This window comes from Mycteria americana, chromosome 1 (genome assembly GCF_035582795.1).
Source record: "Mycteria americana isolate JAX WOST 10 ecotype Jacksonville Zoo and Gardens chromosome 1, USCA_MyAme_1.0, whole genome shotgun sequence".
Lineage (NCBI taxonomy): Eukaryota > Metazoa > Chordata > Aves > Ciconiiformes > Ciconiidae > Mycteria > Mycteria americana.
Genome location: NC_134365.1, coordinates 108,290,190 through 108,314,816, shown reverse-complemented (window position 1 = coordinate 108,314,816; position 24,627 = coordinate 108,290,190). Strand labels below are relative to the sequence as shown.

Sequence of the window (24,627 nt, the reverse complement as noted above, 5' to 3'; positions counted from 1 at the left end):
GATTATGTAAATTGAGCCCATTTACAAAAGCAAATAAAATCACATCACCACCCACACCTTCCCCATGCACACAGAGGAAACCACAGGGCAACCATTACCATTCTCTTTCTACAGGTCATACTTGTCTGTGAGAGAAGTACTAGAGTCTACAGGCAACATTTTTGTATGTTTGTTTTTAATACATGGGATCACAGCAGAACACCTTCCAGTAAGGTAATACAATCTGCTGCAGAATCCAGGACCAGCATTCAGAGTTCCTTGCCTGACACAGTTCGCTTTAAAGATTTAGATAAAAATACGCAAGCCTGACAAAAATTTGGGATAGAACAGCACTGTTAAGAGCTTTATTCTGGAATTGTCTCATTCAACCTGACAGACTTTAGAGACCAGGTAAAACATTTCCCTCTTTAATAGCCTCAGAAATAGAAGGCAAGGAATGAAGAAGCAATCACAGCTTCTTCACTAGTGCCTTACTCTTCTTGCTACTGTACAGCCCTGCCTAACAAAGCTCAGGAGAGGCAGCAAGAAGGAAAAGGGATCAGAAGTTGTTCAACAATTCAGCTTCCCCTAGCCAGGAATACCTTCCCAAATTGACCCTCCACCCAAATCACTGGGGGAGAAGGCATGGAAAATGAGAAATCTTTCCAGAACTTACCTTCCACTGAAAAACTTTACTATACTCTATTCCTACTGCTCCAAATAACAAAATCAAGCATATCTGTCAAGGTGCTTGCAGTCACTTTAGTTATTTCCTAACAAGTAAACTGAGTATAAATCTTGAAAAGAAGTTTCAGAAAGAACAGACAGCATGTTGCTTCTGCCAGGCTGTTCTCCTTCCTAAATTGGAAGTTGGTTACACTGGAAAGAAAAAGTAATAGAAAGCTCTAATCACGTTACTCCAAGTCTCCTTTTCTCCAACTTTTTTTTCCTCATCAATTTAAGATTACTGTCAAAATTAAGTCAGTCGAGACAAAGCTGCCTGCTTTGTTTGTTTTTTCTTCCAAGCAATTTTCTGGCAAAAAAAAAACCCTGCTAAAGTGACAAGCATTTAAATGAAATACTGAAAAAAAAATAGTCCTTAGCTATCAGACACATAGTAATACTTATCAGGTTCTTTATACATTTAAGAGTGTTCTGCACAAGAATCTGCAGTTCAGAAGCCATTGGGAGAAGGGTCTATTTGCTGTACAGATTATTTTCCTGTAAATATATCATCACATCAGCTATTAGACTCTAAAATTATTAGGGATATTAAATATTTGTTCACAATTCCCCCTTCTCCCCCCTTCCCTTCTCCCCCGGGGAAAGAAAATAAATTAAAAAAAAATAAAAATAGTCAAGATATGAAAGAAGCAAATGCCTATCTTCAAAGCCAAGTCATGAAGTCATGCCCTGATTTGCCAAAAGAGGGAGATATAGCTCCATTTGTGAATTAAACATTTCAATTGCAGTGAAGAACCTAAGAACATGTTCTTAACTAGTTTACTAGATCAGACTAAAAAGGAAAAGTTTTGCTTTTTTCCATTTCCATGCTTCTCTTAGAAAACCAAGAGACATTAGTAAATGCTAACAAAAAAAATTACAGAAAATACTATAGTATCTATTTGAACATAAAAAAATTCAAAAGATGGAAACAGTAGCCTGGTATTATAAAAAATTCTATGCAGATAAAAATACCATAGGAAAAATCAAACTGTTAAAATTCAGGAAGCCAGAGGAGAGTTGTTAAAAATGAAAGCAGTATCACATGGAAACATTCCCAATAGATTTCAACAGGCACAAGTGTAGAGATAATCATCGTGAACTATCCTAGAAGTATATGGACTTCTACAGGAAGAAACAATAGGCTTTATAACTGTTAGCTACACAAAGGTAGCATTATTAGTTACTGAGGGACAACCATTTTTAAAAGAGGAAAAGACCACATGTTTGAATGCTGTCCTGCAGCATAGATGCTTTTCTTTCAGTCTAGAATTCAGATTTTGAAAACCCTTTTCAAAAATCAAATTAGCAAGTCAGAGGAAAACTGGAATCTCTAAAATACACAGTTCAAGAAATACTTCCCCCCCCCAGTGACTTAACCAGAATCAAGTTACTATAACAACAGTGATGTAGCTCAAAGACTATAGAAATTTGTATGCATAATATAAAAGCATTCATACATGTATTATGTAACTGAGAGGCTTGGGGTAGGAAAGCACAGTTTGAAAAGCAACCATAATAATAAAGCACATTACACACAATAAGTGTAACTTATTAGAGTTGTTTCAAGCCATGTCAAGTAGAAAAGAAGCTGCTGAAGTATGTAATAGGGGCACCCAAGCATTAAACATTACTTATCCTCAACTATAAAGCGTTTGTATAAAGGACAACTGCTGCATAATGCACCTTGTGGTTGGGTGGTTGTGGCATAGCATGCTTACTTTTTGATGCTCCCATTCACAGCTGTTTCAAACTGACAGCAAAATGTTTTTCGGGGATGAGGCAGGTCATGCTTAACACCTATGCTTCCTGTCACATAATGCCATGGTGTCTCATAACTGTAGTACCCTACAGTCCCAAATGGTCCTTTCACTGCCTTCTCCTTCCCCTTGCTATTGTCTACCTGCCCAACAACTCAAGAACTTAGGTCACACTCTCTTTGGTGGATAATAAAAAAAGTGCAGAAAATCGTGATGTGTTCCTTCTGTTCTGAGGTCATCTGTCATGGATAAGCTCACCTGACCCTCTCTACACTTTGTTTGGTGCATTAACTTAACTGCTTTCTGATATTCTAAAATAGTATACATTGAATACTTTATTATAATGCCTCAGAGAAGTCCTCCTCAAACAGCTCTGGTGTTGGCTGTGTTGCCACTACAGATTCCATCTGACAAAACTTGGGCACTCAAGGTGTGGACTAAGTCCATTAGAATACAAAAGTTTATCTTCCACTTTCTTCTTGACCTATAATCTTCTCTTCGTGTTACAGACAAATACAGCTGAAAATTAGGAAGTATGTACCAGTAAGTCACACTGAAGAGAGTGTCAGAAGCTTTACCTGATTAGTGGCCCTATCTTCAAAACAAAAAACAATTCCCCTAAAAAGCACAGCCACGTCTATATATACTTAATATGGACTTCAAATTCCATTTCAAGACCCCTTCTTTAAAATCTCTCTCCCTTTTCCTCCAAAACCCCACCTTTTGCTTTAACACATACCTAATATCAATTGAAACAATTACTCTTCTGTATGGATAAACTAAAAGGAAAGTATTTTTAAATAGCAAAACCTCCTACCAAAGAATTGTGCAATCTTCAAGTCACAGGAGAACTGAGCCTGCCAAAATAACTGAACAAGAATATTCTGAAGTGCTGAGCTCAGTCTGCAAAAAAGGCTCCAAAGAGCAACAGTCCACTGCATTACAATGCTTCATTGCTGCCACAACCTCTCCTATGAGTTCACAAGTAGTTGCACATTGTTTACCAAATCCAAACAGGCAAAGTCAAGAGACCATTTACCTCCCAATGAGATAACAACTCTTCCTGCTAGTAAACCTAATCTGTAACCCAGAGAAGTCTACAATAACTTGCTGAAGGGTCATGGCTCACAATCAAGCAATGAAACATGAAGGGTATTACCACAGATTCAACTAATGCTTTACTTGCCATTCAGCACCACTGGTGTCTAGAAATGTATATGCTAGATGACTTAAGTGCTGTTCCCTAAATTCAAAATGCCAGGAATGCCATTTCTGCTCCTTCTTGCATATAGGTTATATACCACAATGCTGCAGAACACTTGTTTCATTCACTGTTCAACTTTGCAGACCTGGTGATTTTTATTTTTTCCATCCTACACACCATTTACAACATTTAAGTGACACGGAACTTAACAGACTATGAACGAGGACATTCCCTGCCCCCCCAGCTGAGGTGAAAACAAGAAACATTAGAAGTCTTTATATTTGTACATGTAAGAAAACAGTGAACACTTCTTCAGGAAGCTTCCCATTGAAATAAAGTTTCATACCCCTGCTAGGGGTACCTAGGGCTCCCTTTGTAAGAGCTGTCTGACTGCACATAACCTATTTACATCTTATGTTACAGAAAACCCACCACATCTTTAACACCTCTATACCTAACATCCTAACCACCAGCCTGTTATCCCATTATTAAAAAAGTTTCCTGGGTTTTCACATTCTCATTAAAAATGCCTTTACATTTTGACTGCAGACTGCTTGAAGCACATGAGACCTGAACTCAAAGCCAGTCTGATACTATGCTGCTGGACTTCCTGATCAGTCAGGTCAGCTACCATCTACTTCATCAGGGACAGTAATTACACTTGATGAATTTTACTAACCATGGCTCCCTGACACTGATTAACCTACCTGCTCATCATATTTGATTCCTTTTCAAGGTTTACAAGCTAAACACAGAGCATGTAGATCTACCACAAAGTATAGGATGCAGTAGTAAAAGTCGTAAGGATGAAGTTTTAATAATATTCTTTACAACTAACTTATCTCTCCCCAGCACCTCATGGGTACAAATGTACTTTTCAGTACTTCTAACCATGATTAATCTGTTAGCGTTTTGACTCAAAGTAGTTCTTCCCCTTTGCACCCTTTAATATTAAAAAGGGTTATATATTTGGACTGGAAAACTACTCAAAACCAATAGTAGTGAACTTTTTAAAATATTTTGTACAAACTGATAAAAAAATTGTGACTGTTCTTCATGTCAGCCCCAATTTTGTATTGAACTTATCACCTATAACTACTGTTCAGCAATCACTGAAACCACTCAAACACACAAGAGTCTGGAATATCAATAGAAGAATATTGTGTTAACAAGTGCACAAGATATCAAATTATTCACCTCAATCCAATACAAGGCACTCCCTCAAAAAACTGTAAAGTTTACCATTTAATTATATATATTTAAATATATCTACATTTATACATGTAGATATGTGTGTGAAGGAGGAAAGGATATAGATTTAGCAAGTGATGGAATGCAGAGGTTTTTTTAAAAGTTTCTACCATTTTCTGACCTTTCAGAGGGAAAACTTATGTTATTTGTTCTCGAGCTGTATATGATCAGTTCTGTCAGCATACATAAAGAAGTCACAGATCTACTGTCATTACCAGAAAGTTGAACAGTTACTACTATTTTAGTATACCCTCTCCAGCTCACTGAAGAAAACTTAGTGGTTCCACTATACAGATCTCCTCCTATTCAATGTTCCAGGGCAGCAGGTAGCTCAATCATAATTGCCAATATTTTGGAAGTACTGATCTTACCAGCTTTTCTTATTTAGCTGTGAAAATATTTCAGAACTTGATCATTAGCCATGAATTTGGAAATTATTTTCACCTAGGTTTGAATTCTTATTGGCTTCTGTTTTCCAGTTGTTCTGCATTTTCTGTGTTGTTCCTCGGTGTTCCCATAAAGAATATTAAACAAGTTCCCCACTGCAGATATTAAGATCTCAATTTTTACCAATACTGTCCCCACCCCTATACTCCACTGACATTATTTCAAAATTAGGATCTTACAGGCTACAGCAAAAATTTAATGTACAGGTATTTTTAAGCAGTTGTAAAACTCATTTATAAATAAACAGTAAGAGAACAAAGCGGAACACTGATTAAACTCCTGCATGTGTATGACAACACATGACAAGACTTGCTAAGGAAGCCTGTCCATCTTAATTTTTCTAAAAGCTTGCTGTATACTGTGAAAAGGTAATTAAGAATAGGCAAGGAAGGAAGAATTCAGTCATTTTCAACCATGAAAGAAGATAAGCACACTTGCTCCCCAACTGCCATCACTGTTAGAAAATAACAAACATGTTAACATTTAAAAAAAAACTTTGGTCGTCCCAGACCATCTTTCAAACTACCCCCATTAGAAAAAAGAAACAGAGGTAAAGAGGCTTGATTTATTAAAGCACAAAGTTTGGGGGTTTTTTTTGTTTTTTTTAATCTGTGCTCAGCTTATGACATCTATCAGAAATTAAAAAACCACCAAACACCATACAACCACACAACCACAACAGCAACTATATTTGATCACTTAACTCACTAAGCTCCCCACTCATCCATGGAGAAAGGAAAAAGTGCCCTTTTCTGGCAGGTAACCTTATTTTGTAGATGGATGTCATAATCCACAAGGGAGTCATTCAACTGTTATAAGCATCCATTCCTTCACACAGAAATGTATCAGAAGATATATAGCAGATTTTTTAATTACTTGCCTTCTTCAATGTTTATATTTACTTATGAGAAGACTGCCTGAAAAGCTACAATAGACAGTCTACTACTATTGAAAACAGGCAAATGTTTGACCTCTGCTCCTCATTTATTTTCCTACAAAAATATTTTGTGACCTGATCTAAATTAGTGTCACCAGCTACACTCCATCCATTTCCCATTCTGGCTTAGAAATTACTTATTTAAAAGGAGTGACCTTGCCACCATTTCAGAACTTGGCATTCGCCTGCGTAGAGGTAAAGATGAAAACAGTGTAGACAGAAGCTAAGGACAAGGACCTTCTGGAGGAGACACACCCCCCCCCCCCCCCCCCCCCGAAGATTAATCAAATCACTGCATAAATGTCTGAAGTGGACTATTTTAACTTTAATATTTAAGAATAATATTGGTAAAAGAAACTTTAAAACTTGTGATTCCCTTATGCTTCTTTAGTAAAACAAAAGAGGGAACACCTTCATTACTAAAAAGAAATAGGTTTCGTTCCCTAGTCCAGTGCACACAGACAACAGTGCCTGTGTATTTAAACATTAGCTCTGCAATCTGCATAGTAATTTCCATCTACAGACAATCCAATATTCTCATCTTCTACATGAAGAACTGCAAAACTATGCTCTACCACACAAATTCTCACATTCCCAAAAATACACACGTTTATGAACGATCATAATTAACAGAACCATGTAGTTTGAAGAAAACTTACAGAAGAGCAGCAGTTTTCTGAACCCATTAGTGGAATGAGAGATGATAAAAAGATCAGCCATAGCATAAGGGTATCAAATGCCTATCATGTAGAATATTCCAGCCTCATTCCAGCTTTTGTGACAGATAAACCATTTTAGAACTACCTTAACTGAAGACTTTTCCATCTTAGTTATATCATCTAAATACATTGAAAGTACACATTGTGATGTGTTAGATTCGGTTGCATAGGCACCATGGAACATAACTAAAGTGTCATGAAAGATTATTAGCAAAGTTACCGATGAGGCTGGGAGCAGTTCCATATGGATGAAATCAATTATGATTATGTACACTTGTGAAAAAAGTTTCTAAATCTTTGCACTTTTTTTTTTTAAAGACAAGAATATACACACTCAAAAGCGGATTTCTCACAGGCAGACAGAACAGTCCAGCTTCATGAGCCTCTTTGGCAATCACGTATTTTGAGTGCCAGTGACAACTGCATACATCTTTCTTTAGAACTGGGCATGTAAAAGCACAATTAGAGAAGTGGCAGGGTAAAAAAAAAAAAAAAAAGCAAACAAACTTACATTCTGCTCTGCCAGCAAGAGTCTCATGACTTTTCAGAAGACTCAGAGCAACTACAGAACTACAGCAAATCACCTTACTAGTACATCAGTACCAAGAGTAATCAGTAGTCAAAAATTCTGCATACTAAACAAATTATGCACAATGCAGCCTTTGCTTTATGGAGTTTATATTTCAAAGAAAATGGTGAATGGAATGAGAGAAAGTACTATAAAGACCTGTACTTCAAAAACAAGAGATATGACCAGTGATTATATTGGTAGACAGACAAAAACGTAATCGTAAATTTTTCCAAACGTGTTTAAGAATATATGATTTTGCTATTATGTTAATAATTATCAACACTCCTCATCATTCACACCTCTGATCTCTACACTGAGGATAGAATATTCTACAGTAGGTGAGCTCAACAGTTTTGTAGATACAACATAAAAGGTAAATTTAGCAACAATCAAAAAAATCTAACCTACTTACATCTCAAAACCATGGAAAATATTAAGTAACCATTCTGCAGTCTCATACATTACTGCATAATCACTGTATTTGAGTTGCAGACAACTGTTCTTTCCTGCTCTGTAAAATAAAAACAGCTTTTTCATCCTTGAATGATTATTCCTAAATTTCAATGCATCCATATATATTACTGGGATAATTTCATAGGCCATAACAGAAAGCATAAGAGATAAGCACACACACTGAGTAAGCATTTCCAGAGCATTTTTATGCCTGCCTTTGTTTCAGCAGATTCGTTGTTTACCTAAGCTGATTTTCAGCAGAAAAATGAGGATTTTTTTTTCAGTGTGTTAGTTTTGTTGATGGGCGCCCTGAAAATATAGCAGTATCATACAAATGCTCCCAGTTTCTTAATTTTCCTAGTCTATAGATTATTTCAGTACATTTCTTTCCTTAACTACTCATTACTGTCCCCTGTTAGCATCCAGTAGCTCTGGAACTCAAGCTCTGACTGCAACAATTCAAATTCTCAGAAGTACATCTCTGACTGAAATCAGTATTCACCTAGAAATAATCAACTTTAGTGATAGTCAGCGCAGATACACATAATGACAACTAAGCGTAACAACTATGGCATTTTACAACTCAAACTTTCCATCAATTTCTGGAAAAAAGGATTTTATGCTCATGGATACTCACGAAATGCAACTGATAAAATAACTTAATTTCTCCCTGCATCTGTATTTAGTTTAACTTACTTAACATAAGCTTACTGCTAAATACCCTTAATTCCTAAATGATAGGCAGTTTTACAAGACCACATGTACAAAGTAACACAAAAAGATCACCTGAAAAGCCATTGTTAAAAGGATCACAAAAATTACCAAGGTATTGAGACTTGAATAGGATCTCAAGCTCAAGTAGTTGCATCAAATACAGAAAGGCTTTATCTATACAATTCTTATATTTCAAATTATCAATATGTAAATACTGTTTTCATCTTGTAACATGATACAATACACTATATCCACATTTCAGCCACATATGCCTGTTCCTAAGCATCACGAAGAGAGTTAGATGTTAGTTTCACTCATTGAGGTCACTTTGCACAAGTAGATAAACTGATTCTGCTTCCTAGAACAATTAAAAGAAGATAAAGTTATTTAAATGAAAACAAAAAGGACAATTGAGTAAGAAGGGTTACAAGAATTGGACAGAGCAAGTCTAGAACCAACACCTTTAGCTTTGATCCATGGGACACAGGAGGATAACCATCTTGTCCAGGTGGAATGAACAACTCCCACTTCCCATACTCCATCTTCTTGTATGGATGAGAAAATGGATTCCAACCATCTGCAATTTAAGAAATAATACTAAGTGTATTTATCTTAAAATGTGTCCAATTACAATTACAAAGGTATAACAGCATGTTCCATTTTTTTCAGAATAAAATTCAGTGACAGCAGACAAATACTTTTATATCTGATACCACCATACACATTCAAAAGACATTCAATAAAATGTGTAAGATTTTCACTGGGAAACCATACTCCAATTCTAATTTGACAATGATTAAATTATTTCTACTTTACCTTCTTCGATCAAAGTAAAAACAACCTCCTCCTCCTCAAAAAAAACCACTGGTTTTAATACCACAAAATCGTGGTGGTATGAAAATTAGTGGCTGAAAAGTAATGCTTAATGTAGAATTAAAACCAAAAACCTCACATCCTAAACAAGCCAGTAGAAATACCTGTTACAACACTATGGGAAAAAATAATTAGCACCTGTTGATTATGGAGAGGGGAAGTGAGTTTGGACAAAATGTAACTAAAACTAACCTCAAACTGAATGCTCAAACCAGGTTTGGACACACACACTGCTCATTGCCTCTATTTTGACAAGCTGATGTCTTATTAATAACAATCATTAAGTGTATATAATAGGAAAAATAAAGAGGAAATTGCACACAAACTTGGTAGCAATGGCTAGGAAACCACACAATACCAGACAATGGCAACACAGCCAGGAAATTTGGCCTGAAATGCCACAATTTTATTTAAGTTAGTCTTGAAGATTCCTTTTTCATTAAAAAAGTTTAATGAACCAACCTTAGATTCCATAATTCAAGATTCTTTGTCTTCTCTGGATTCACTGACCACTGGAGATATGCAAGGTTGGTCATTATGACATGCCCAACTGAATAGACATCTACCAAGATGATCTTGTGTGTTTGTATGCATGTTCAAGGTTAATTTATATGAATGAGACTGAATATAAAGCTTCTGAATGGACAGACCTAGGCAATGTAATCATTTCTAGGCTAGAAGGAAGTAGCAAGCCAAGTTTGAAAATTACTCTTTTTTGCCTTGAACCATGTCAATCTCACATAGTTCAAGGCAACAGACTCCTAAGCTAAACCAGTCACAGAAAAATGACTTGAAAGACATTAAAGCAACACACACCGATCTTCCTTCATGCTAATCTTTTTGCATGCCATGTCCTGTAGTTAAAAAAAAAAAAAGAGAGGTGGCTTACACCTCAATGAAAGAAGAATAAGCAGCCTTCAGTGACCTGTTTACAGGAAATGCAGTGCATGATCTTAGGCAGGCATTCTATAACAGCTAATAAGCTGTTCACACCCTAAACTGTCATTCCATGACTAGTTTAAGCTAGTATAAAACAACATTGTTAAACATGGTAGTCAAGGTTGAAAGCAATTCAATAAAGAACTGGATATGCCATTGGAGCAGGATCATCACTTTTGGTACCATGAAAACCACAATAGGGGAGGTAGAGAAGTGAAGAAGTTATCTATATTCATCAATGTATGTATTTTCCAATAAATATCAGTAAGCAAAAATATTATCTGCTGTGCAACAAAAAGCTAACCTTCTCTAACAATATATGGATGTCTTGAGTTTCAGAGAAAGATTAGGCTGCTTTCAAAGTAACTTGCTAGTTGCTCTTACAGAGCTGTTTAAACCTGAAAACTGACAATTTTTAAAGAACAAAACTGAAAGGCACAAATCAAACAGGCTAGACAATGTGACAAAAATAACTATGCAAGACAAATATTCTAGTACCTATTCATTTTACAGTAGAGAGCAATGTCAAAACCAATGAAGAGATTATTATAATAAAATGTTTCCCATGCTCAAAACCAGAAATACAGTTAACTCAGTACTTTATCTAGATGATAGTTTTCATCACTATTAAGGTATTTGGATAGTGTAGACAAATACACACATTAGGAGAAGGAAAGTATTTACTAAACTATTTCCTGATTAATAGCAGAAGAGCTTGTATATTAGCAAGATTTAGATGGGTCTTCACCCTTGGTTTTACTCTGAAGTTTCAATCAAAAAAATAACGAAACAAACACTACTAGCATCTACTAAGGCTACCAAGACCAACATCAAACAAACAATACCTTAGCAATAAAGCAATCCTCCTTAAAAGAATGTCAAAACTGCAAACTATATATAGTGTTTATACACTATATTCATTTTATTTCAAGGAATGGTAAAAAGATTTAGAATACATCACTAGGATTTTAGGGCTTGGAAAAAAAAAAGAGGAAGTCATAACATGGTACCTACTGTAAGTTACAAGTCTGTCAGTGATCAGCACTAAGAGAAGGAGAGGAGGACAGCAGTCATCTAAGGGCTCATGCATGCTCCCAAAGCACTAAGTGTACTTAAAGGGCAAAAAGGGAGTTGGAGGTAGAAAGTAGGGCAATATATTATGCATAAACTAGAAAAATTGCATGCTCATTTAGAACATATTTGCATCATCCAAGTGGCACTTATACAGTCCTTAAAGCAAAATGAATGACAACTGAGGGTTACACAGCCAGGTAAGACCCTGGAAGCCTACTGGAGGAACTGAAGACATCTGGAAGAATTTACACCTGTGTCTGGACAATTACAGCATTTGTCCAAAGCAGGACCTTAATCTGGACTGTAACATCAGAAACAGTACCTAAACTTCAAATACCAACATATGGTAAGAACCCTATATTCACTGCTTTTTGTGAAACTCTTTCCAATTGAGCTGTAAGTCTTGATCATAATGCATGAACTGAACCAAATATGCCAGGTGATGACTTGCTAATACTGAGCAAAATAAAAAGTTACAGCAAAAGTCTTAGGCCCAGTCTCTACAAAACTCACCTGGGGAAATTGCCAGAATTTGAGTTCATTATGTACACCAAGAAAACTGAATTCTTACATTACTCCAAAAAATTCTCGTGACCTCTGTTACAATCACCTCTCCTCCTTCCTTTAGAGGGGGAATGGCTGCATCTCTCTACCCATTTAAGCATCTCTGCTCTCCACAGGCAGCTTTAACAATTCTGCCCAAGTTGCTTACACTTTCCCCTCCACCTGCGAGCAATACTAGATGCTCCTGTTAATCCTTCCTCTTCTCAGCCATAGTCCTTCATTACAGGGTGTCCGTGGCTCAGGACTTAATAAATGCAAAGCAATATCCATCTGTCCCAGATAGATGGTCCTACTTAAAACCATTGTTTACTACTTACCCCTGGAAAGAAACACATTTAGGAAGGTTATAATACAAAGCAGTATCTTCAGTTAAGGCAAGAGGCATAAAAGAGTTAAGACATCCTGAAAATTGAAGGCTTCCTTCAAAGAGGAAGTGGCTCAGGCTTCTCTCAGTTTTACTGCTTAGCTTTCAGATTTTTCAGCAAAACATAGCCAAAAATGCCTTGGGGGACAGGGGGAAGATGGGACAGGAAGGGACACCAACCAACCAAAAACTGAATAGCAGACTATTCAGAAGTTGAAAATACAGACAAGAAGAAATGTTTTAGTTTGAGAACAGAGACTTCAAAGACTCTGACAATAGCTACAAAAAGAAAAAGGCTGAGAAGATTACTAGAAGTTCAAATAATCAGCTTGAATATGTTTTAGGAAAGAAGGACACCATCACAAAAACAAGAGCTTCTATACAAAAGTTCAGGCCCCAGATACGTCTTAATCCAACATGGAAGACATCTTGAATAGCCTGGTACTTTAGTTCTCATCTCTGTGACTAGATCTTCCTAAACCAGCCAATTATTTAAACATTACATCCTACCTCAGCAACATGAGGCACAAGGGAACTTCTTGCTCAAAACTGCACCCTTAGCATGCCAAAGAATCATGAACTGAGCTTTAATCTAGAACTAAATTCAACGCTATAATGGCTTGGACTCTACCATTTGTCATTAAAAATCAACTTAAATACAATACTTCCAACTAAATCATAAATTAAGTGACTCCTTGTTCCATCTCCTGGTTTTATTTTCACATTGACAAATATGTAGCCATACAGCTCTGAGGCTCGTGGCTTAACTTGGAGTTTCATATCAGAAATTAACAGTCCTCTTGCTTCATACAGGGTAAAGGAGTGCTTCTTGTGTACTGACCAAGTCATTCACTTGTTCCAATGTAAGAGCTGATATATCAGTGCAATGTTGTAACTATTTTTTCAAAAGTGAAAAAAAGGTCATAAACTGAGGTTGAATTCTCAAGTGCAATAAACTCATCTCTTAGGGCACTTGTATTTCTACATTCCACATACTTCTGATCAACTGAAAGATGCTCAAAGAGAATACAGAGTCCAGCAAGCATTCACACATCTTCCTTGAGGAAAAGATATCAGACAAACAGCAGTTCAGACAAGGGAAGGGCATCAAAATCCCACTATCCCACAAGATACCTTTATACCATTTGCTTGGAATATGAAATCAGAACATAAATGGGAGAGGTTCTCTAAGGACACTATACTGTTCTACACAGTGGCCAATTAGGTCTTTGTCTTTCTACATTGCCGGATTTCCAACAGCTCAATAGCAGGGTCATTAACATAATCTGCTTTAAAAGTGATTAAACAGCTCAAAACACTGACATAAAAACAAATGTCATTACTTCTCAGATAGGATGTCTCCCTGGATATTAAGAGCAGCTTATACTTCAGTCTACTGCCTTCAGTTGTCTGCAGCCACAGAAGTACAGCACTATTTGACTTTATTCATGAAATGTAGGTATTTTTCTATAAAAAGCTTTGAAGAAAGTAGTAACAAGTTCAGTATTGTATCATAGTAGTATCTAGACTCCATTTAGGTAAAAGTTGGAGTCAAGTGGGGGGGGAGGGGAGGGATATCATTCTAAGATATGAAAAGTTTCCAATCATCTGTCAGATATCCAAATTATGAGGGCTGGTGGCTCAATTTCCCCTTTCTTCACTCTGAAGGAAGCCTGTCAGAGTTTAAATAATAAACAAACGTCTCCCCAAAACTAACCAGCCCTTCCTCCCTCCACCCTCAGCAGAACCCTTCCCCACTACTGCAAGAAAAAGGAAGCAGAAACCAAAACAGATATTCCAGAGCGATCAACATTTTAGATCCAATGTTAGCTGGGAGGGAGGGAGGGGAAGGCAGAGAAAAGAAAAAAGGGAACTAAAGAACAGAAACCACAAGTATGACAATCTATTATATTAAATACTGACTTCCAAATTAGCATATACATACTTACTCTTTCAAGCTGCTTAAAGCCAGTAACTTTTTTTTAATTAAAATATTGTTTACAGATAACCTACTGAGTCTCTGCATGGACAAATACAACTTTTAGTGTTCTTATTCCCAAACAAATTCTGTGGGTTACACTCAAAACTTGGCAGTTCAGTGACTTATTTTGAAATAGTTCATCATAAAGTAGCAATACATTGCCAGTAGTCACCAAGTTCCTCAGCAATACAGCATGCAAATAAAATATTCAGTGTGTTATCACTGAGAGTTTTTAAGGTAGCTATAATGTTGATACTGCCTCTAGTTATCAGAAATTCAGCTAATTGCCTCATATCCTTGATTTACTGAGAGGCTAAAAGTACTAATTGACAAATCTTAATGTTTTTGGATGTTCATGTAACACTTTTCAGATAGAGTAAAGCATCATACCAGAATACCAACAGATATATCTTCTTCTCTCCAATTATAGAGTTTTAAAGAAGAAACAAGAAGTCTGAAAGTATTGGGATTTTCTTGAATTTATGCTTCTCATTCTCCAATCCAAATACAGATTTGTGTGCTATTACTAGACTAGCTTTTTTCCAGAATGCACAGTGATACTAATATATCTAGCATATAAATAGGAGCTATCCCATTCATTACAAGTGTCTCAATGAGGTACAAAAATACCATAATTTGGGCCAAAATACCTTTTATTGTCTGCTATAAGGCATAAAAGTCATTCACAAAGTCAAAAGACTTTACATTTGAAGAACTGATGTTTCCCATGTATATAATTACAGAAATAAATTATTCATGTTTAACTTAAGCACAGTTCATAATAAAGCTATGATCAACTATCAGCTTAATTATAAATTCTGAAAGAAGTTTAAGTTCTCTGTAACACAGTCTGCACTTGCCATTATAATTTTGAGTAGGTTTTGATCCTCAAAAACTTATCAGATTAAATATCGGGTACTAATATTTTGTGTCATTTCTTGTGTCTTTCCATCAAACATCTAAGAGACTCGCAGACAATACTGTATTAAGTAAAAAAGTATCAGAAAACACTGCTATCCATCTCCCTACATGAGAACTAAAAAACAAAGCATGAATTGAGTGGTTTTGTATTATATGCCATCATATTTCAATTTAAAACCTAAAGAGCTGCTGTCATTTAAGTTCCATGTTTGTTTCTTTGTGTAAGACTTCCAACTTCCCCCCAAGTGGTTCAATTACAGGTCTCTTTATGAAAAGCTGGTTTATAAAAAATTTTTATTAAAAACAATCCTGATATTCAATTTAAATACAATATAATCATAAATTTAGTTTGAGACTTTAACCTGCTTGAAAACTTAAAGAAAGGTTAAAGGGATTCCGTTTTAATTAAACATATCTGTAGCAACTCAAATCTAAATCTTAGGGTATTGCAACCCAATTTCTCATCAGAATATTATTAAAGCTAATCTGAATTGAATGACAGTCTTCCATTCCTCTAGGCTTTCTGAGTACATTATCTTCCCCTTTGGGAATGAATACTTTACTATGACTGATGAATATGATATATAGGACAAATGCAGTTTTTCCACATTAAAGTAATTTTTTTTTTTTTTAGTCTTTTGACTTCTTACTGCCACATTTCATTAACATCTAGATACAACTATTCTAAGATATTAGTCCTAAATTTCTGCTTCATATGATGTATTACATGAAATATTTTAAGTTAAGTAGAGTTTAGAAAACCATTGCAGTTTTTAGCTACTGTATTCTGGTATATGTGTACTTCCCCTGCTAACCTGCCAAGCCACTTTACAAGTTATACCCTCTTTTTAAAATATTTGTTATTAATTTCATTAAAAGTCTGTTTTTAAAATGGTTATCTATTAAAATACATATTTAAAACAAATGTATTCTAGTCTTCAACTGTGTTGAGTAATTTAAGTTGAAGACTTATATCCATCACAAAAACCTTGAGCAATGTGTGGGGTTGCAGGGAGTAGAGAAGGAGTAAGGAGGAGAATTTTCTGTGTGTTTATACATATCAAGTTGAGCTATTAAAATATCCTCATCTATAGCCATCTTGCAGTCATTATTGATAGCTGGCATCACTATAATCTAGCAGTAGGTGAACTACACTCATGAGTCATTATTCAGTTTTGAATCAGAGGACATATCCGATTCCCATATTAAAATTCAATACTGCACTAACCTATTTTATCAATGTCTATTCCAATAAAAAAAAAAAAACAGGGAGTATTTCAGGGAAAGCTACTCTATCATTCACTAGATGTTTGTCTTCTGCATTAAAAACAAAAGATTTTTTAAAAAATAATCATTGTCTATAGACTGAAATTATCACAGTGAATAGTGGACACAGACCCTCCCACTGAGTTCTTAAAGAAAAAGAGAAAATACAAATTGCTGACAATTAAAATAGATGCCTTATGACTCTGTTTGGAAACTGACACATAACATGAACATTTAAACATTTTCTTTTGCATATTCTATTTATAAGTGTATTGATCTTGGGACTACAGAACAACGGTATTAAAACAGTACTGTTTGCTATGAAGCATTGAAAAAATCTTAACAATGGATCTGAAAAACACTGCCAGGGTAGTCCATTTATTTCTTTATTACACACATTTTTACAGAAGCTTAACCATAGCACTTTAGAAAGCACCACCAGATACTACAGCTAATGGCATATGTAATGAGTCTTATCATTTTAAAGTTATATAAGCACATACAATTTCAAGTTCATTACTTCCTTCCTCAAATACAGAGTTTGCCCTTTTAATAGTTTCCTCAAACAGGGGTAAGGAAGAAGGAAAACTTAACATTTAACTTTTTGTTTAAGCAGAAGTAGTTAACTGCCTCAAATTGGCAATTCATATACTTTTTTGTAATATAAATACACACACTGAACATTCATTAGGTAAGTATTTCCACAAAACAAAAGTTGGATAAGTAATACTGCATACTTCTGAAATGCTGTTAAGTGAACAAAATCATTTCACAGGTAAAGTCCCAGATCAGTATCAGCAAGTAATGAAATTCCTAGTATCCTGATAGACTAATACCTAACCCTGAAGAAGGGATAGAGTAGAGAGGCGACAGGGAAAAACAAAACAAAAACCCCCAAAACCCCAAACAAAAAGGAGAGCGCGGAATTAGTATTGCAGGATTTAAGAGCAAAAAATGCATCTGACTTCCATTTAAGAATTTGCAGTGTAGCAAGCCTTCCAAACAAGGAGCAAATTTATATTTGCCTCAAGTTCTAAGTGCATCGTCTTCCCAGTTCTCACAGTAAGCAATGCAATTCCTCCATGTAAACCTGCCACCTTCCTGTTCTGCTAACATCCTTCCTTCTCCCCCCCTCAAAGCGGAACACCACCTACTCTTTCATAAGAACGTTAATTTGATTTTAGATTATCATTTTCCAGCAGGATTTTTGTCAACATTCTCATGATTAGTGGGAATTTCAAAGGGCCTTGGTCCTTGGACAACACTGCTTTCTCTTTGACTGATCTAACAGCAAATTACCCCACTGTTATTTCTCCTTCTCTGCGTACAGTTTTATAGAAACCTAACTGTAGAGCTTTAGGAAGAACCTCAGGTAGTTTAGACACATTCAGCCTAAAACTGCAGTGTGATCAGGCTAGATCCTTTAGACAAGTCACTGCCTTACAGGTATTAAAAAAAAAATAAATAGATATACATAATACTGACCATACAATAGAAACACCTATGTTCTTAGGCTATTGCAATGTAGAGTAGAAGATTATTAGTTTAAGTTATGAAATGCCACTACACCAGCCAGCCACTACATACATTTTTACTATGAGAATTTCATCATTGCTACAAAATTGTCTTTAAGTGAAGAGGGTATTGATCTAAAACACAGTACAGGAGAAAAGAAATATTCCTAAAAATACTTACTGAAGTCACCTGCGAGAAACACTGCTTCTGCTCCTGGTGCCCACTCTTTGCAATATATTCCACCATCCACAAATTGGTTAACTCCAAAGGTTTTGTAACTTTTTGAAAATTTATCAAGGCCTCCTTCATTTTCCTCAATGTTCTTCAAGCGGTTATAAAACAGAGAATACCTTTCAACGAAAACAGATAAGATTTTTTTTTTTTTTAGAAAGTTTAGTAAGTGACTTTCTTACATTAACAAGTGTAAGAACATTAAAAAACCCATTAAGCAAGACACACTGTCACACTATGTCCCAAGACTACAATATCATATTCACTGTTCTCTATAGAACTAGAAAAAACCATCAAATACAAACCATACAATTTTTCCATGGTTGTTACACAGTGCAAAGTTGCAATCTTCACATTTGTCTGTATTTTCTCTATTTTATGGGAACAGTTTGCAATTTAAGTCAAGACTACAACTCCTGATTGGCAGTCAAGAAATCATAGTATTACTACACAACAGGAGAACTTCACACCCTGAACAGTCTAGCACTTTTTCATCCATCTTATTAATATTGGACATGGGCCTCCTAGGGAGAATTGTATAGCCCTGCTACATCTCTCACAGCCAATTTTAATAGACAATCTCAGGACACTGAAAAGTTTGCAGTATAGCATATCGTAAGTATGGAGAAAGTAGTGTGGCATTTGAAGAAAGCAGCTCCTTAGGCAGTCTCTCTACAGAGACCATCAGCAAGACTTTGCAGTCCCCTGACACTGCAACGATTTGGAAAACAGAATTACCACTTCATGGAAGTAATTATTTGGTCTGTACTCTACCTACCCTGGTAGGACATGGAATGGCCTAAACCTCTAATGTAAAAGTTACTAGTAACAGCTTGGAGGGTTGTGGGGTTTTTGGGGTTTTTTTTTTGGTTGGTTGGTTTTGTTTTTCTTACATATTTTGCTATGTTTTCTCCAAGAAGCTCTCATCAATTCAAGAAACACATCAGGTGCACAATATAAATAAGGAGGTCAACTTTGACTCCTAAAGTGTGAGCTATTATGTGAAGAAGCACAGCTAAAAGCTTCAGTTGAGAATTTTATTAATGCTACCTGCATGGGTTTTTTGTTTGTTTTAAATAAGACATCCCCAATGTGTCTGTGTTCTCCATAAATGGAAAGGAGTCTTCTGAAATGTATAAAAATTAATAAGAATCCCAGCAAGAACAACTTGTCTACCTCATTACACTTACTATACTTTGAAAAAAGAAATAGAAACAGTAAAGCAGCAAAACCGCACTATGGTATGATACCTTGTTGGGTTTTTTTTTTAAAAAAAAAAAGAAAAAAAAAAAGAGAGGTAGCCTGTCCACAGTGTCAGGACTTAAGACACCACACTGTTTTGTTTCAAAGTTTTGTTTTATAATTGGCCCTTAATTAGTTCAAAGTAGAGGATAAAAATGTCTATTTACTGGTTAAGGTAAAATAACATTACTTATATTAATTTAGTGTACTATGACTACTTCCAAGGTTAATCTCCCAGCAAGTTTTTATTATGAAGACTGATGCTCACCTTTAAAGACAGCAAGATTTGGAAAATGCCTCAGGACACACTACAGCAAATACATTTATAACTTTTTGTCCATCCACCTGCATCATTCCTTTAAAATTTGCTCATGGGTATAATCCTCAGAAGTGCATTACTAACTACTACTGCTCTGATAATCAATTTCATTTATAGTGCTTGAGGGAGAATATTTTGTCAGATTTCCAAGTATAAGTGTATTACACATATACACAAACCCAGGTGACTGGCTTAAGTTTTAACCAATTGCAATCACAGAAAGATTTATATAAAGTTTAAATAGAGAAACACAGAGCAAGTCACAAACAGCCTCAAAAGTTCAACACATGACATTTGGTAAAGGCAAAATTACTCCATTATTGAAGGGTTCTCTTGGAAAAAAAAAAAACAAGAAGTAATTTGATTTGTATAGCTTTTTTTAAAGTTGTAAGCCTTCCTTTAAAATATATCAGTTACATAATATAAGAACACAGTGCTATCTGCAAATTCCAATTCCTCAGCTATACATAAGCTGTTTCAAAATTACTGCCTATCACATGTATTATTTTTAACCAGTTCCACTGCAGCTGAAGCAGGAACCCTTTTGTATATCCTATAGGCAACTGTTGTAACTCCAGAAAAGATCTAACTGAAGCAATGAATTTGACACACACTTCAAATACAAAAGGTGTTTTGGAATAGGTTATCTTCCCCCCCTCCCCCCATACTTGGTACAAATATATTTTCACAGCTTTAAGAACACCTTTGGCTGGATGTGGCATTTCCCACCTCCAGGAAGAAGTAGAAGTGGTAAGCTTTGTCTTTAAACAAAGTCAGTCATACAAATCTTTGAAAGCTGGAGAGGAATGAGATGATACATTTATTAGAGAAGAACAGCAGGTCACAGAGGAGGACTGAAATTATCTGTGCAGAAAAGAAAAAGGCTACGATAAGCTTCATATAACCTACAGGCACACACATGCTGAGTGCCTAGTGCTCTTTCTCAATGAGTCCTCCCTAGCAAAGGAGAAAAACCCATTCATCTCATTCCAAAGAAATAAGCAGCAAATTAATTCAGGATTTCAGAGTGGGTTTATGGGGTGGGAGGGATGAAAATGGACTTTCAGAAAGCAATTACATAATTTATGTCTTTGGGAAAAATCACTAAGCTCTGGATTCCTGTTACAGAAGCACTAAGAGTACATCCACTGTTTCAATTTTTGCCTTTCAGTAAATTCAAAGTTTAGGCAAACAAAGATACCACGACACTTAATATGTGAAATGATCACGAGTATTACTGTAACAAAAAGATACTCTTTTTGCTCACTTTGCAACGGTTGTGAGCAAGATTACATGCTCAATAAAAACAATTTCTTTTGGAGGACAGGGGTCAAGGAAGCAAGCAGATAAGGAAAGTTGTTCATCAGGGATGTAAAACATTATTATAGTAATACCTTTTTATATAGGACAGATTTTGAACAAGTAATACAGCATCATGTACACAGAGTACAAATGCTCCTTCAATTTGTACACAGGCATGCTGCTTGTGATAGAGCAAATTAATTCAGGTATTACTGCTGCATCATCATTGCAGAAATCATTATTCTTGAAACAACTAGTGCTCTCCATAATTGTTTTTAAATTATATTCTACAAGGCATTCAGTTGGTGGGGTTTTTTTTAACCACCTCCTAAAATTATCAAATACAGAACTGTAGTTTGCTCAAAGTTCATGAAAAACGCACTAGCTTCTGAAATGGATCAATTACTTGTGCCGTGAACTGTTCTAAAACACTCATCTCTGGAGATGAAACACATCTGGACACAGAACAACGTTACCTGTCATAGAAGGTCTTGTAATACAGCAGAAGCATAGTTCTGTACCCTGTTGCTGCTTTAAAGGAAAGGATTCCGTTAAGTGCATGCTCATGATCCAGATTTAGGAAACTTAAGGTTTTACTTTCCCAGAAATTTTGGCTTTCATTTCTACATTACTGAAGCTTGTTAAACATTTTTATCTTCCAAACTGAAACCCCAAGACTACACACAGAAAGTGACAGGAAAAAGTTTTTTGTTCAACCAATTCCAAAGATTTATACTGTTCACTAATAGCATACAAGTGTTAAAAGAGGAGAGGCAGACATTAGATTGATGAGACTGCATTTCATGATCCCCTCTTAACACTGAAAGTTATGTCGTGTTCAGTTATGCATACTCATATGACATATCTATAGTCAGACAGACTCTGGACACGCAGGACATTTCAAAGCTGAGAACCTTGTAAAATTTTGGACATGTGACTAGAGTCAACAACAGCATCCAGAGCTACAAGTCCGGACAAAAGGCTGACTTCTGCCTTCATACTTTTCAAGTCTTCACAGCTTAATGAGTGTCTTTTAAGATTTTTCTACTTCCCTGCATTAAAGTTGACACTGAAGAGGATTACAAGGTAAAAACTGTACCCAGGTATGCCTTGAAACGTACAACCATTACCCTTGGGACAAAAAAATTAAATAGAGCAACAACAGGATCTACAGAACTTCAGGTACAGAGGGTCTGAAGTAACTGGAAAAAGTTGTATATTAAGTTCCTTACTACAGCCGGGTACAACATCACACATCTGACAAGTACGGATAGCAGAAGGGGGCTGCTTTTGGTGTATTCCTTGCTCCTGAAGTTCTTATGAAAAAGCAAGTCTTTCAATTCAAGTCCCATATCCATTCATCTCACCTCTGTTAACAGACCAATGGGTTTTAAAACTAAAATACTGAAATTACATGTTTTCTTCAGACTTACTGGAAACAAAGACTTCAGTCTTAGCATTTCCTCAAGCACACATACGCCCAGCTTGAAACAAGACATTTGGTAACAGAATAGTACTTTTACACGAGCATTTTTTTCCCCTCTTCTACCACTATTTCACTGTGAAATACTGGTAATCATAAACATCATTTGAAACAGGGTCACAGTCTTTTCCTATTGTTACATGTATAATTTGTAACACAGCATTGCTTTAAATCCCACGCTTTATACGCAGCTTTGTTTAAACCCTTACAATAGAAGCGTAGGAACTGACTGACTTTCCATAAAGCAGGATTAAAACATGAAACATGAATTAGTATAATGGCTCATGAAACATGAATTAGTATAATGGCTATCCAGAAAGCAAGTATCTTGCCAATAAAATAACCTTCTTAGTGAAGGAGTAAAGACAATATTAACTGGGTAGCCACTTCAAGGGCTTACATTTCAGGTGAGCACCTATTCCTCACACTTCTATCAGTAAAACACCCTTAAATGTTTTGTCTTATGGATACCTAGAGATCTAAAACTTATACAGTAGAAGTATACGGTTACCAGAGAAAGATTACCTGAAATCTTTCAGTTCAATGCAAAGCTATACAGTTCTTAACCAAAGAAATAATGTTCTATTTATTTGGTAACCATGATATACAAAACACCCCTGATGCTGCAGTTCCTATCACCACTGACTTCACTCAGCTATTGATCCCATTAAAAGTCTCAGGCATATGTTAAAATTAGTAGCTTCAATATGGAGCATAAGAATAAAAAAAGTTAAGCCTCCCCTTCCTCCCCAAAGTTGACTGCCTTAGTGTAGTAAGACTTTTGGCAGACTATTGAAGAAGTCTGATGGTAAGTCCAAATACTGAATTAGGGGCTCCACATAAAGCTTTCAGGTCTTTATTCTTTCAAGCAACCAGAGGTACTAACCCCTTCCTGGCCACCTTGTAAAATGACAAAAAGGTATTCTAATATTTTTAAACTTTTAGATTTAACCAGATAAGTTTTAGTTTCTTACGCATCACAGGAATCTAAATAGAAACTAGTATAACCAAAAAGGCCTTAGTAGCATACAAGATAACCTCATTTAATCAGTCTGGTGCTGAACTCCAAGATGGCTACAAAACTTCAAGACATTTTTATGCCCATTCTCATAGCTTTTTATAAAGTTGTAGTTATTGCAGTTTATAGTCAATCAGCTTATTTTAAGACCTGTGGTGCCAACACTGAAATTAATCATTTTAGTCCCTCTTCTGCTTATGATGTTGAATTTAATAGCTATTCATCTTTTAGATTCTTCTTGTCCACATGAGCTTTTGTGTCATAATTTATTTCTAAAATATTGGCCCAGTATTAATGCTAATTTATTCAAAATATGAAAGCAAATAGGAGGGACTTTGACAATGGTATCTGGTGTCCATATGGAAAGCCCAACTCTGTAGATACCAAAGGGAAAAGGATATGAAAGAAAATGCCCAGCAAGGTACTCTGTAGCCAAATCCTCCCGTTCTCCAATAAATACAAACATTTACAGTAATGTCAGTGTTAAAAATAAAGCTACAGTCCAAAAGAAAATAAAACTCTCAGCTACTTAAGTCTGTTGCATTTCTTTACATTTCTTCTAATGTAGGTGTTGGAAACACTAAAATATCAAAAGCAGAAAGGGAAAAAATGGCTTCTTTTCCCCCCTTCCTCCTCATTTAAACAATAAACCATAAGAAAAACTGTTTTAGATTTTGAGATACCACTTATCCTATTATCAGCTTAATCCTGAAGCCTCTTAAGGGAATGCTGCCTCTTATTTTCAACCTTCCACTCTTCCCCGCCACAGAAGAAGCT

At 35.8% G+C, this 24,627-nt stretch overlaps 1 protein-coding gene across 3 annotated transcripts in view; it reads right to left on the bottom strand.

Moving 5' to 3' along the window:
* Positions 1-24,627, bottom strand: part of GBE1 (1,4-alpha-glucan branching enzyme 1) — a 169,776-nt gene that overhangs the window by 114,577 nt on the left and 30,572 nt on the right. For all 3 annotated transcript variants that reach the window (XM_075516458.1, XM_075516437.1, XM_075516447.1), the window contains exons 2-3: positions 18,436-18,605; positions 9,220-9,335 (exon numbers count right to left, since the gene is read on the bottom strand). In XM_075516458.1, coding sequence (XP_075372573.1) covers positions 9,220-9,335; positions 18,436-18,605 — 286 coding nt within the window. The remainder of the gene's footprint in view (positions 1-9,219; positions 9,336-18,435; positions 18,606-24,627) is intronic.